At 27.0% G+C, this 15100-nt stretch overlaps 2 protein-coding genes across 2 annotated transcripts; both read left to right on the top strand.

The window, feature by feature from the left end:
- The first annotated feature begins 504 nt into the window (after positions 1-504).
- On the top strand, positions 505-4294 carry LOC107621806 (GDSL esterase/lipase At5g18430). Its single transcript, XM_016323802.3, has 4 exons — positions 505-1131; positions 1384-1514; positions 2138-2633; positions 3756-4294. The coding sequence occupies exons 1-4, from the start codon at positions 843-845 to the stop codon at positions 3986-3988; spliced, it is 1149 nt and encodes a 382-aa protein (XP_016179288.1). The 5' UTR covers positions 505-842; the 3' UTR covers positions 3989-4294.
- A 5068-nt stretch (positions 4295-9362) lies between these two features.
- LOC107623071 (GDSL esterase/lipase At5g33370) lies at positions 9363-12582 on the top strand. The gene is made up of 5 exons (XM_016325212.3): positions 9363-9758; positions 10085-10212; positions 10504-10746; positions 11004-11256; positions 12099-12582. Exons 1-5 carry the CDS (start codon positions 9467-9469, stop codon positions 12329-12331), a joined length of 1149 nt encoding a protein of 382 aa, XP_016180698.1. The 5' UTR covers positions 9363-9466; the 3' UTR covers positions 12332-12582.
- The last annotated feature ends 2518 nt before the right edge of the window (positions 12583-15100 follow it).

Below are 15100 nucleotides of genomic sequence, written 5' to 3'. Positions count from 1 at the left end.
TATAATTCTAGGAATAAAGTAAAAAAATTTTAACAGAAAATATAAAACCAAACTTTTTATTTGAGTAATACTACATTACTAATAAATATTATTATTTTTTATCCGCGCTTGACACGTAATAATTTATATCTATATTTACAGAAATTTTATACACAAAAAGTATATAATTTGTATAAATATTTATCAGAATTTGCACGCATAAATTAATATAATTTACACTCATATTTTTAGAATTTGTACACATAAATTAGTAAAATTTATTTATTAAAAATAATTTAATATTTATACTGATTAAATAATAACAAAAAATACTAAAAATTATTAGTCCCAAAAATTTCTCTTATTTTGCATTTGAGCCGACACTAATCATTTTCGATGATTTTTTTTAACTAAAAGTATGTAACAACTTTTCTTAAAAAAACCAATTATAAAAAAATCTAAATTTGAGACCGCTAATTAAATAAGGAAACAAAAAGTATTTATACCACCGAATCCATCCTACACTTTTATTTCAACTACCTCTATAATAGCAGAGAGATAACACATATAGCTAGGAAACAAGGCTTTAACTCTTTTTAGTTGGTTCTCCATTAATAACCCTACAGAAATTAGGTTCCTGAGTCTTGATCCATTTTCAAAAGTAGTAGTAGTAGTAGCACCCACAAAGATAAAAACAAAAGCCCTTAATCAAAGAGGACAATAAAGAAGCCACAAATACAAGTGAGATCACCATAAAACCAAGGGAAAGTGTTTGTTATATAGAGCCATAGAGGCATGCACATACACATCAAAATCATCCAATTAATTAAGGCTTTTTCATAAGTTTATTTCCAATTTTCAAAATGGCAATAACATTGTCAAATTTTGTTCCCTTAACTAGTAAAACACTCATTTTGGTCATGGTACTAGTTGTTGGTGTTATTGTGAATGGAAGTGAAGCAAGGCCTAACAATAACAACAACAATAGGCCAAAGGCATTCTTTGTTTTTGGAGACTCACTTGTTGACAGTGGAAACAACAATTACTTGGCTACCACTGCACGCGCTGATGCTCCTCCTTATGGAATTGATTACCCAACTCGTAGACCAACTGGAAGATTCTCCAATGGATACAATATTCCTGATCTTATCAGTTAGATTCTTTTCCTATTTCGTAGATTCTTTTAAATTATTATTTCACATAAAAATTCAGGTACAGTTAACTTCATGTAAAATTGATAGATGAAAGTCTTTAAATGATAATATAATTAAATCTGTCAAATTATTTAACGATTCTTAACTATTAACCTTACATGAAGTTAAATGTGCTTGAATTTCCATCTTGTTTCTTATTTATTATTATCTTATTAGATTTTTATTTGATTTAATTATTTGGGACTTTTAGGTCAGCGAATTGGTTCACCCGAGTCACCTTTGCCATACTTGAGCCCGGAACTAAACGGGCAGAGGCTTCTAGTTGGCGCCAACTTCGCCTCCGCCGGAATCGGAATCCTTAATGACACCGGAATTCAGTTTGTAAGTTGGTTTATTATTTTGGCAATGAAGTAAATTAAACTGCCACAAAATAGTATTCAAAATTTTCATATTTAGCTATTTGTTTGTGCATTTGATTCGAATTTATGAAAATATCTGAACAATTATTTTTTAAAAGAAGTATAAAATACATCTAGCAAAATTCAATCTCTACAAAAACAAAATTGTCTCATTTTTAATTAAACTTTTAAAAAATTGAATCAAAATAATTTTCAAAGCCTTTTAAGTATATATATCTTTGTTTTTGTCACGTTATTCTTTATATATTTTGAAACAATTATGTTAGATATATATAAAAAAATTAACTACTTATATAGAATAATATATTCGAATATAAAATATACATAAAAAAATATTAAATTATATATATGTATAATAATTAATTTAATGATTAATTTTCAATATATACACAACATTTTTTATTTTAAAATTATTATACTACTTAAGAATATAAACTTTCATATTAAGTTACCATCTAAACACGTCAATGAGTTATAGCTCAAATGACATAGTTTCTCCATACTCATTTAAGAGGTTGCGGGTTCGAATATTCTTATATTCGGTAAAAAAAAAAGAAGATGAAATTACTTAATGTATGAATGTAGGTAAACATAATCAGAATGTACCAGCAGCTAGAGTATTTCAGAGAATACCAAAGACGTGTGAGTGGGGTGATAGGAGCAACAGGGACAAAAGCACTGGTCAACCAAGCACTGGTTCTCATAACCGTTGGAGGCAATGATTTTGTTAACAACTACTACTTGGTTCCCTATTCTGCAAGATCTCGCCAGTATCCACTTCCTCAATATGTCAAGTACCTTATCTCCGAGTACCAGAAGCTTTTGCAGAGACTCTATGATTTGGGAGCCCGGAGAGTTCTTGTGACAGGGACGGGTCCATTGGGTTGTGTTCCTTCGGAATTGGCACAGCGTGGTAGAAATGGTCAATGTGCCACTGATCTGCAACGTGCTGCTTCCTTGTTCAACCCTCAACTTGAATCCATGCTTCAACAACTCAATCGCAAACTCGGAAGGGATGTTTTCATTGCTGTTAATACTGCACAAATGCATAATAACTTCGTTAGCAACCCCGCCCAATTTGGTAATTCTTTCTTCATAACTAGTTGGAAACTCGCGTGCATATATTTGCACGTGAAGTTGATAGTTGAGAGTCGTTACACAATGATTCTTATCTATCAACTTCACATGAAACTAATTATACGTAAGTTTCTAATATATATATATATATAGGTAAAAATTCATCTATAGTTAATTTTACGTGAAGTTAATAGTTGAAAATAATTAAATAATTTGACTAAATTTTTATTTAAAGACTTTTAATTATTAATTTCACGTGAATTTGATTGTATGTGAGTTTTCAATATGTATATATATAAAATATCTTTAACTATTATAAGTAATTTAATGCTATTGTGGGAACACTATGGTTTTCTTTTTTTAACTAGAAATAGATATTTTATTCATTAGAAACAATGAACATAATTAGTCTAAAAAATACAATAAGGTTGTCTAATCATTTGAGCTTCTCTCGTAGTTTCTTAAAAACAATCATTTTAAATGTAACTATATTGTGAATAGTTCATGACATTCCTTGTCTTTCAAATAATTTAATGATATTGTATAGATATTTTTTTTATACCAAAAATAATAGATATTTTATTCATTAGAAATAATAAATATAACAAAAATTCTTAGTGGCCAACAATTTTTAGCAATTTGGTTAGTATTTAGTCAACATAAATACTAAATTATTTTTAATAAAAAAATTTATTAATTTATGTGTGTAAATTCTAAAAAAATTGGTATAAACTGTATTAATTTATGGGTGCAAACTTTGGTAAATATAGATGCACAATATGTATTTTTTGTTTTTAGATCTTTGTTAATGTGGCTATGTGAATACAAATTATTACTAATTAACCAAATACTAATCCAAAATAATAATATTTACTAGCCATATAATATTATTCTAGATATAATTGGTCTTAAAATTACAATTAGACTAATAATTTAGACTTCTTACATAATTTCTTAAAAACAAGGGTAAAGAATGACTCTTTTACTTTAAAGATCTTCAAATTCATTGTCTTCCAATATGCTACATAGAATCATTGCCACCATAAACATGTTAATGATATTATTGATCAATTAACATACTGAATTAAAGGTTAATCACAAATGTTGATGCCGTTGAATTGAGCAGGATTTGTTACATCAAAAGTAGCATGCTGTGGGCAAGGACCTTATAATGGGATTGGATTATGCACCCCACTCTCAAACTTATGCCCAAACAGAAACTTATATGCATTTTGGGATGCTTTTCATCCATCTGAAAAGGCTAATAGGCTTATTGTGGAGGAGATTGTGTCAGGTTCAACAACTTACATGAAACCAATGAACCTCAGTACTATCTTGGCTTTGGATGCTACCACATGAAAGGCACAAAAAAATTAAATCACAAATCAAATAAGTCCAAGTGCTATCTTAGTTTATTTGTTGTCCCTTGTTCTTGGATACTATAGCTTATAATTTTGGCTATTTTATGTTGCTTTTTTGGGTATCATTGTAACTGTGATATTAATATTATAACTCCTAAGGTAGTTATTGTGTTATATATTATGTACCGGAAATAAAAGGTTTTAGAACCTTTTCAATTGTCTAAATACAAATTAGTTTATTGTGTTAAATTTTTTTCTCTGCCATGATATATATAATGAAGAGTCCTTTTTTTTTTCCCCAGAATTTATGTATATGAATTTAGACTCATTTAATAACTTTTAGCAAAATTTTACCTAAAATTTTATTAAAAAAAATCGTTGTTGGAGCGATATACAATAATTCTGCATAAATTTGTCGATAATAAAAGCTCTTTTTCATCCTAACAAAATTATACAAACCTCTTTTAATAGTTATCAAATATCAAGGATATATTCACATGTGTCTGTTTTTGTCATGTCATTTAAATTAAGTTAATGTTATTTAAGGATTTAATTTTGATGTATATAAAATAATTTTACACGTGCATTTAACTACATAATATCACGTCAATAAAAATAATTATATTTTATATTAACTTTGTGAATGATCAAAATTAAACTCTATTTTTTTTTTGTTTTCTACGGCATCCCATAATTCGACAAGTTAAGGACTAATTTACTACAAATTTGAGCTTCATTTAAGGATTTATCGCAGCCAACGGATTGTTATATATGCAAGATAGAATTCAAACTCTCGACACTTGTTTAAGTATACGAATGAACTGACCACTAAACTTACTAAAATTAATTAATTAAACTCTTTATTTAAAACCAAAAAATGACCCTATATTTTTAAAAGTAAACTAGTCAAATTATAATATCAGGACAAAATTAAAATTATCGATATTCATAATCCTAAATCTCAAATTAAGAATTTTCAGGACTTCTGAAATTGTATTTTTCTAATTACTTTTTTTTATCGAAAATAGAGAGACTCGAACATACGACCTCTTAAGTAAGTATAGGAAGACTATGTCATTGGAGTTATAGTTCATTGGCGCATTTTCCTAATTACTTATACTCAATCTCATCCATTAGTTTTATAAAACATGAAGATCAAATCTAATCTATTAATGATTAAATACCCTATTCACCAATTAACTAAACATATGTATTTTATCTCTTTTAATTTTTTTTTTCTGTTCACACCTTGTTTATTTAACGAGTTTAGCTAACTTCATGATAATGGAACAGGTAAAAATAGGTTTTCTTTACGTTATTATCCGCGTATAGTAAAAACTTTTATCCTAACTAACCATTGCAGATAATTAATCACCCTATTTCTACCTGTTCCTGTCATCTTTAAAATTTCAAAATTTATAAAACCTTGAACTCCAAATATAAATTAAATTTAAAACAATAGTCATACAATGTTAAAAATGAATATATATTTTAAATCAAGTTTTTTATCAAATCATATATATATATATAGAAATCAGTATTTTCAAAAATCGACCCTTCTCTATCCTATTCAATAATCTGCCCCGATGAAAACTCGTCTTGTACCGGATCAAATAATTATCACCCCAATCGAATTGAAAAAAATTAATAAGGAGGAGTGCTAAGAGGTAGGAACCAGTAATTTTTGTAATTTATAGCTATTAATGATATTTTTAATGGTGTCTTTTCCATAAATACATACACACGAGTACAGACTCTGTTGCCATCCTTACTAATATATGCATTAAAATTTAAAGAAAAAATTACACTCCCCTCCCCTACGAGATGCTAAAATGACACTCCCTTCCCTCTATTTTATAAATGTACATTCCCCTCCCTTCTAACTTTTAAAAAACCTCATCTTTAATTCATTTTAAACTTTTTGTGTTAACTAATATTAACTTTATCAATTTAAAAAAAATAAATTATTTTTTTTAAAAAATCCAATAATAAAAATTTTATGTTTTATCATTAAATTTTGCTAACTAAAATATCCTTTAATAAATTATTCTTTTATTAATTAAATTATATTTTTTAAAAAATTTAATAATTATATATTTTTTTTCTAAAATACCTTTCAATAACTTTTTAATTATTAAATTATAATTTTATCAAAATTTTTGTTAACAATTTTTTTATATTTTACTATTAATTTTTTGATATCTATATATATATTATTTTAACATTAAATAAAAAATTTTAGTAAGATTATTTTTCAATATCAATATATATTAATTGTTATATATATTAACAGTTGTAAGATTTTTTTATTTAATGTTAAAATAATATATATTGATATCAAAAAATTAATAGTAAAATATAAAAATAATTGTTAACAAAAATTTTGGTAAAATCACAATTTAATAATTAAAAAATTATTGAAGGGTAAGTATCTTAGAAAAAAATAATTTAGTTATTAATTTTTTTAAAAGTATTTTAATAAAAATACAATTTAATCAATAAAAAATAATTTATTAAAAGAGTATTTTGGTAAGTAAAATTTAATGATAAAAAATAAAATTTTTGCTAATGGGTATTTTTCTAAAAAATAATTTTTTTTTAAAATAGATAAAGTTAATATTAGTTAACACAAAAAATTTGAAATGGATTAAAGATGAGGTTTTTTAAAAGTTAGAAGGGAATAGAATGTACATTTATAAAATAGAGGGGAAGGGAGTGTTATTTTAGCATCTTGCAGGAGAAGGAAGTGGAATTTTCTCAAATTTAAAAGTATATATTAAAACTATTATTAATGAAATTTTTTAAATTTTTTATCCGAATATATTAAAAACTTAAATTTTGTATACTTTTCATAATTTAGTTTAGATATGTAGTCATGCAGATAACGTTACATTTTTCTTTTTAGATACATGTTTGGTGAGTAGTAGGGCCATCTATCCTTCCTAGCTAGCTGCTAGACTAAGACACCGATTCATTCGGCTCTTGCTGCTGAAATAAATTCTCTTTCTTATGTCCCTTTTATATTTTAGGACCAGTCAAAAACTACTAGAACGATTATGGTGTCTTAGCTTATTCATAATTTCATATTCAATTCATCCCAACTACTAATTCATTGTTCATCCTTAATTATTGTCAATGACGTAAATGACTTGACTCAAATACTAGCTAGTAGCTACTTCAAAATATGCTTTAATTTTGGAACTCCCTTTTGTTTCTTTATATATATATATATATATATATATATATATATATATATATATAGTAAAGTATCGTTTTTGTCCCAACGTTTGGAGTAAGTCTTATTTGTGTTCCTAACATTTAAATCGTCTTATTTGTATCCTTAACGTTTATAAAAGTGATTCAATGTTATTCTATACTATCAATTATACTAACAAATCAGATTATATTTTTCAATTATTTTCACTTGGATGTATTTATTCTCAATTAGGTCTCACTTGGATGTGTTCGATTTTAATATTATACCCACTATTTGTGTCCCTAGAAAAGTGAATTATGTAAATGTTGTAGGAATTAATTTCAACATTTGATGAGCTATTTTTTGGAGTAGATCATCGATTCTATCCTAAACATTTGTATTCTAACTTCAATAAGAGATTTTTAAAACTCAAACTAAAGCGCTCATGATATGTAATTGACGGCAGGATAACATTGAATCATTTTTACAAACGTTAGAGATACAAATAGGACGATTTAAACGTTAGAGACACAAATATGATTTACCCCAAACTTTAGGAAGAAAAACGATACTTTACTCTATATATGTATATTGAAACAATCTAAGCTAAGGTTGATAATTAATTATAAGTAAAAAAGAAACTTGTCAATTAACTTGCCAAAACTAGGATATGTATTTAAGCTTAATGATTGCTTAAAAAATATTTATAAATTACATATATATTTTTTTGTTGCCCACGGTATCCCCCAACCCGATAGGTCAAGAACTAATACGTCGCAGATCTGAGCTCTATTTAAGGGTCTGCCGCTAGCCAATGGGTTGCTGCATGCATAAGGCGGAATTCGAACCCCCGACACTTGCTTAAGCGGATGAGTGAGCTGACTACTCGACTAACCCAAGTTGGTTATTTATAAATTATATGTATCTACCAAAAAGTTCCTATAATAAGAAAATAAAAAATTTGAATTGATGAGGGACCACATTCTTATAAAGTTCTAAATCATTTCCATCTTCCATGCCCCCTTCCCTAAATCACATAGACATAGATGAATTAATTAACACCTTCATAACATTATTGGAATGAGTGGCTTGGCTTCTTAATTAACTCTCCTCTTATCTTTAATTTGCTTTTCCTCTACCAAATTCATTGCACCGTAATTTCCCTCCAGAATTAATTAATTCCTTGTTAGAGTTTTAGTCATCAACTAGAAAGGTTACTAATTAAATCCACAAGGCTTCAAAGATTAATTAGTAGCAGGAGCTGACCTATGGAAGTTCTTAACTTCTTATTAAAAAAATCATTGATTTTGAAGAGTTATTCAAACTCACATCAATGCTTTACAGTTCTGAATTGAAGTTGCTTGTTAAATTAATTAATTAATCATTTCTTAGCAATTATGTGTACCTAATTACGTCTATGAAGAAGGATATGTGATATATACTTTGATAAATATATAACTTAAAAAGCAGAAAAATATTCACTACTTATCCAATTTTTTTAAAATTTATGAAAAGGAGTAAAAAAATATATTTAGATTAATCTCTGAAATTTTACGCTTAAATCAAGTTAGTTTCCAAAATTTAAATTCAGGATTTGTTTGTTGAAAACAAAACATACATATGATTTATTGGGAGGTAAAATCCCAAAAAATAAAGATTATAGGTGATTTTCAAAAAATATAGGAACAAATAGAATTCATCCTTGGTGAATTGTAAATTTTAATTTAAAATTTGACATAGTAGTTAATTCGGGGTACAAAGTGTGAAAACATATTTGTTAATTTAAAAAAAAAATTATTTTAAGAAACTAATTTGATTCAAGTGTAAAATTTTGAGGAGCCAACGAGTTATAACTCAAATGGCATAGTCTCCCCATACTCAATTAAGAGGTTGCGAGTTCGAGTCTTCTATCGTTGGTTAAAAAAAAAAGTGTAAAATTTTGAGAACCAACTTGAACAATTATTAAAAGGAAAAGGAAAAAAAATGTTAAAATAAATTGTTTCATGTAGTAGCTTCTAAGTTATCTAATAAACAACGTGTAAGTGAGAATGGCAACATTTAAAGAGCACCGAAAAGGCACCTCAGAAACAAGTAAGTATGATTATGATGAAATGCATGCATAAATAAATATCCAAGAAAAGATGTTTATATATAAATACTTGAATGGTCCTATTATTTCTCCATCCACACCAAAAATAGAAATCCAATCCTTCAATTCTAACACTAGTACTTAATACATAAACATACATACACAACTCCAAATAAAAATTCATTTTAAACATGACAAGATTATCAAATTTTGTTCCTTTGAAGATGACTACTACACTTATTATTAGTTTGGTTTTGGTGATTGGTGCCATTGTTAATGGAGCAGAATCAAGGCCAAGCAATAATAATAATAATAATAGAGCAAGAGCATTCTTTGTGTTTGGAGACTCACTTGTGGACAGTGGAAACAACAATTACTTGGCAACCACTGCACGTGCAGATGCTCCTCCTTATGGAATTGATCATCCAACTCATAGACCCAGTGGACGTTTCTCCAATGGATTCAACATTCCTGATCTCATCAGTTGAGTTTTGCTTCCTATTTTTTTTCCCTCAAAGTTCATGTCATGATACTATTCGTGTCAAAAGTTTAAACTCATAGGAAGAGACAACATGAATAGTTATATCTCTAATATTTTTTCTTTAAGTAAGAGTCTCTTTTAAATTTGTTTAATTTTTTCATAGTTTTTTTTTTTTGTCATTTGGGTCCATCGATAATCAAATTCAAGATCTTTCGAACATAGAGCTCTGATACCATATTATGAGTTCAAACATCTTGGCTTCAATTAGTTAAGTTAATGATATTGATATTCATAGTATATATAATAAAATTGTTTTTGTTTGTTGAAGGTCAACGACTGGGTTCGGAGTCAGTATTGCCATATTTGAGCCCTGAATTGAGAGGAGAGAAGCTCCTAATTGGTGCCAATTTCGCATCAGCCGGAATTGGAATCCTTAACGACACCGGAATTCAATTTGTCAGTTCATTATTACTATCTAATTCCACACCTTAATAATTAGACTCAATTTAGTAAAATTTTTACTTTTTTTAAAAAAGTATAACAGTTATATTTTGTAAATTAAAATAAAAGTAGTTTTCAATAAATACAAGCTATGTGTTTTGCAAAATTATATTCAAAATTTAATAAGATTGTAGCAGATATAAATATTTCTTAATATATAAATTTCGATTAATTCTTTTATTTTGATAAATATAAAAATATTTTTGAATTTTGAAGATGGTAATGCTTGATGCAATTTTTTTGCAGGTAAACATAATCAGAATGTATAGACAACTAGAATATTTTGAAGAGTACCAGAGGAAAGTGAGTGCTATAATTGGTGCTTCGGCGGCAAAAAATTTGGTGAATCAAGCACTTGTTCTCATAACCGTGGGTGGCAATGATTTCGTTAACAACTACTATTTGGTGCCTTATTCTGTTAGGTCCCAACAGTATCCACTTCCCCAATATGTCAAGTTTCTCATTTCTGAGTACAGAAAGCTTCTGCAGGTAAAATATTCGATATTTACTCACGTGAAGATATATTTATGTAAATATATCAGCTAAAAAAAATTAAGTTAGGTTGGTCTAGTGGTTAGTTTACTAGTCTGCTTAAATAAATGTTGGAGTTCGAATTCGAATCTCATCCTGTACATGTAGTAATTTATTGGCCAACGACAAATTCCTAAATAAAACTCTGAACTACGAAAAAATCTTCCTTACTTGGTATTCTTTAATTTGAAATATTAAATTTGTTTTTGTTTCAGAAACTATATGAATTGGGAGCTAGAAGAGTTCTAGTTACAGGGACGGGTCCACTAGGGTGTGTTCCTGCGGAATTAGCACAACGTGGCAGGAATGGAGAATGTTCAGTTGAATTACAACGAGCTTCTTCACTCTACAATCCTCAACTTGAACGCATGTTGCAAGATCTCAACACCAAAATCGGCAGGGATGTTTTTGTTGCTGCAAATACTGCAGAAATGCACCTTAACTTCATTACTAATCCTGTAGCATATGGTAATTACCAATATCTATCACTCTTCCTCTCTTCAAGTAAACACACACACTTCTCATTTTATGCACCTTAACTTCTTATTTAAAAAGTACACAAAATAAATTATATTTCTATTTCTACTTTCAAAAATTTTTGAAAAAAAGATAAATAGATTATTGACTTTTTAATTCGAACACAAATAAATTCCTGTTAATTGAAAATACAAAAATATCCTTTACATTTTAAAACGCAAGACATCTAAGTCATTCCGTCTAAAATATATAAAGACAAATAGGTCTCCAAAAGGACTTAGATGTATCGCATTTTAAAAAATTAGGAATGTTTTTGTATTTTCAATTAATCAATTACTTATTTATTTTTGAGCTAAAAACTCATAGACCTATTTGTCTTTTTTTCAAAATTTTTTAATAGATTTTGTTAGGTAGACAATGATTTTTGTGAACAATGGACTCTAAAATTGGCCCAATAAAGTAAAAACACACTACACTCTCAAATTACCCACCTAAATCTTAATATTAGAATAATCATCCGCACACCTAGTGAATTAAACATCCAATATATCCATTTTTCACATTATTTAATATTTTTATTATCTACCTATACTTTTCTTTTTTTAATATTTATCATCTTCATGTTTTTACAATTCTGTCCAAAATCATTATTCATATCAATCATATTATACGTATATAAAAAATTAACTATTTACATAAAATATATATTAGAATATAAAATACACATATAAAACAATGTATTATATACAAATATACAGTGACGGATTTTTTAACATAGATGTAACATTTTTTAATCCCAATTTGGTGATGTAATAATTCATTGTGTTGTATAGGATTTACTACATCAAAAATAGCATGCTGTGGGCAAGGACCTTACAATGGTCTTGGACTATGCACACCTCTCTCAAACTTGTGCCCAAATAGAGACTTGTATGCATTTTGGGATGCATTTCATCCATCTGAAAAGGCCAACAAGATTATTGTGGAACAAATAATGTCTGGTTCTACTAGGTACATGAATCCAATGAACCTCAGCACCATCTTGGCTTTGGATACTACCACATGATGAAGAATTGAAGACATGACCTTATTGGATTCACCATTTGTAACTGTTTTCATCATCAGATTGTTTGTGTGAAGGAAAATTATCTGCTTCATTTCTAGTCTTTAATAAGTGGGGAACAGAATTTCTTGTTCTCATTATCATTTTGTGTTTGTCTACAAGTTTTTAGCTTTTAATGTGTACAAATAACATTTCTCAATGGCAACATTGTTATTGGTACAAATCAATTTTCTATTGCCATAATTGGTGTAGAAAGTTATGTATTAATACTTTCAAATCATTACTATGAGATTGAAATTGTTTCATTGATAAAAGATGATAGAAGTATTTATTTTACCTATACTATTATTTGAGAAAAGTTAAAGTAAAGCATAATTTATTATTTTTGGCTAGTATTTTTAGTTATTAGTCTAATTTTTTTAGTTTAATAATTCAACAACATACTATTAGTTTATATTTTTAAATATTATCGGTTAATTATTGGCAAAAAATAATAAATTTTACTAACCTTTTAGCATTTCTCCTATTATTTATTAGATATCTTATCATATTGATCAAATTTTTTTTATCAACTAACCATGTTTTCTTTATTTTGTTAAGTTTAATTTTAATGCATTAATAATATAAAATATTTTATATATTCATCTAATTACATTTATTTTTTTGAATGACAATTCATGTGATTAATATAAAAAATAATTTTATTTTAACATAATATTACGTAATTAAATGTATGTATATAAAATTTTTTTTCATTAACAATGTATTAAAATTAAATTCTATTTTATTAATTAAAAACTAATTTAAATATACAATTAATTAATAACAATTATACTTTATACAAATATAAAAAATTATTTGAGACATAAATACTATTATTGATAATTTATTAAGTAATACTACGTGTATATTAAAATTAATTACCAAAATCAGTTATGAATATAAAATATAAGTTATAAATTTATAATACAAAATATATATTAAAAATGAATTAAACAACTAAATACGTTATGACTGATTTTTGTAGTTAATTTTAATATATAAGTAATATTTTGTATTTTATTATATCAATCATCCATAATTCCATACAATGCGGAAAAGAGGGAGCTATGTTCGAGTTATGGACTTATGGCTATTAAAATTGATGTAAAAGAATCATATGTTGGACTGTTGGCTATTAAAAGTTAGTTAAACATTGAACACTTTCTGAACATATAAAAAAGATAATAAAAAAAGGTCTTGTATTTATGTATTAATTAAAATCGTATCATACATATTTATGATATGGTATTATTTTATCCTTTAAAAATACGTGCCATGTATTTCATTTTCCTAATTATTTTTTTAATATTTAAATAAATAAAATTTCAAAAAATTTTATTTGGAAATCAGAGAGGTAATTGAAAAGAGATGAGTTAACAGCAAATCCAATAAAATAACGTTGGGAGTGTTTTTTTATATATAATTTCAGAAATATTAATATGGTATTTTGTAAACTTTAAAATAAAAAATGCTCTAAAGTTTCATATATTTTTCTAATTTTAATCTCATACTCTTGTCGTGACGATGAATTGATGATGATCCAAATTCTAGCCAGTTGGAACTTGGAACCATGCTCCATGTCATATGCTTGTGTTACAAGATAAGGGGAAATAATAATTTGGCTCAATACTTATTATTTATTTATTATTATTTTTTATTTGTTGTCATGATTTGGCTCAATACTTAGTTCCTCTATCTTTTGCTGTTCCATGCTGTTCTTAAACCAACGAATCCTCATTTTTATTAGATCTTTATTCTAAATTTAGTTAAATAAGTAAACTCGTTTACCGGGTAAAAATAGAATTGATGGAAATACTTTAAATACTATCCAACAATTAAATACAACAAAAAATAGATTATCGATTTCATATAATGATAGGTTCATTATTCCTATCAAATCAAATGTCAAATACCAGTTATATGATTTTCTCCTTCAATGCTGTTCTCATGTGAGTATCAGAATTATTTTGGATCCTTTTCAGTGCATCTAGCTATCATGTATTTTACCTAATTTATATGCTCTTGTCATTTTTAATTCAAAAATATTATTCGTACACTAAAATCAGTCACTAAAATTAGTTATCAATATATTTATATAAATATATGTATAATTTAATTTATTTTTAATATATATTTATATTCCAACATACATTTTATATTGATGACTGATTTTAATGACTAATTTTAATATACACTTAGCATAACCGTTTTCAATTATATCAAAATTATGCTTCATAATAGATTTCTCCATGTTCATAGTAACGACTGTCGATCACTGCCCCACATTATATCAAATGTTCGAGGTAGCTAGTTCTTAATACAAAAATTTGTGAATTAGATACTGGTGGACCTAGACACTTATGTTTATATATACAACATTATCATAAACGTTATTAGAATAAACCACAAAAATAACGTCCAAAAGAAATTTTGTAGTTAACAAAATAATCTCAAAATTAATGAAATTAGTTCATAATCCTATAAAACACAGTTGCAAACTTGCAATTTGTTCATACTCTAACCCAACGTCAAGGTTCGGAAATAAAGAAGAGGCCCAATCCAAAAGGATTGACCCACATTCTGCACTGATCTCCTCTTAGGAGGTCGGTTCTTACCACGATTGGCTCTGGAGAAGTCGGGGACGAGGATTAACTGGCAGACAATACTCATTCAAATAAGTAATTGCTCATAAAACTTCTCAACCCAGGAGCCATATTCCAACTTCTCTAA

Source organism: Arachis ipaensis, chromosome B10 (assembly GCF_059453495.1).
Source record: "Arachis ipaensis isolate K30076 ecotype BB chromosome B10, ASM5945349v1, whole genome shotgun sequence".
Classification (NCBI taxonomy): Eukaryota; Viridiplantae; Streptophyta; class Magnoliopsida; order Fabales; family Fabaceae; genus Arachis; species Arachis ipaensis.
Note: the sequence above shows the minus strand (reverse complement) of the source record. Positions and strands in the feature narration are given on the sequence as shown.

What these genes read in the sequence shown, in the direction of transcription:
- LOC107621806 (XM_016323802.3), top strand. Translation starts at nt 843, where the DNA reads ATGGCAATAACATTGTCAAATTTTGTTCCCTTAACTAGTAAAACACTC. An exon ending in CAATATTCCTGATCTTATCA is followed by an intron (nt 1,132 to 1,383) that starts GTTAGATTCTTT and finishes TGGGACTTTTAG; the next exon opens with GTCAGCGAATTGGTTCACCC. An exon ending in TAGCAACCCCGCCCAATTTG is followed by an intron (nt 2,634 to 3,755) that starts GTAATTCTTTCT and finishes TGAATTGAGCAG; the next exon opens with GATTTGTTACATCAAAAGTA.
- LOC107623071 (XM_016325212.3), top strand. Translation starts at nt 9,467, where the DNA reads ATGACAAGATTATCAAATTTTGTTCCTTTGAAGATGACTACTACACTT. An exon ending in CAACATTCCTGATCTCATCA is followed by an intron (nt 9,759 to 10,084) that starts GTTGAGTTTTGC and finishes TGTTTGTTGAAG; the next exon opens with GTCAACGACTGGGTTCGGAG. An exon ending in TACTAATCCTGTAGCATATG is followed by an intron (nt 11,257 to 12,098) that starts GTAATTACCAAT and finishes TGTGTTGTATAG; the next exon opens with GATTTACTACATCAAAAATA.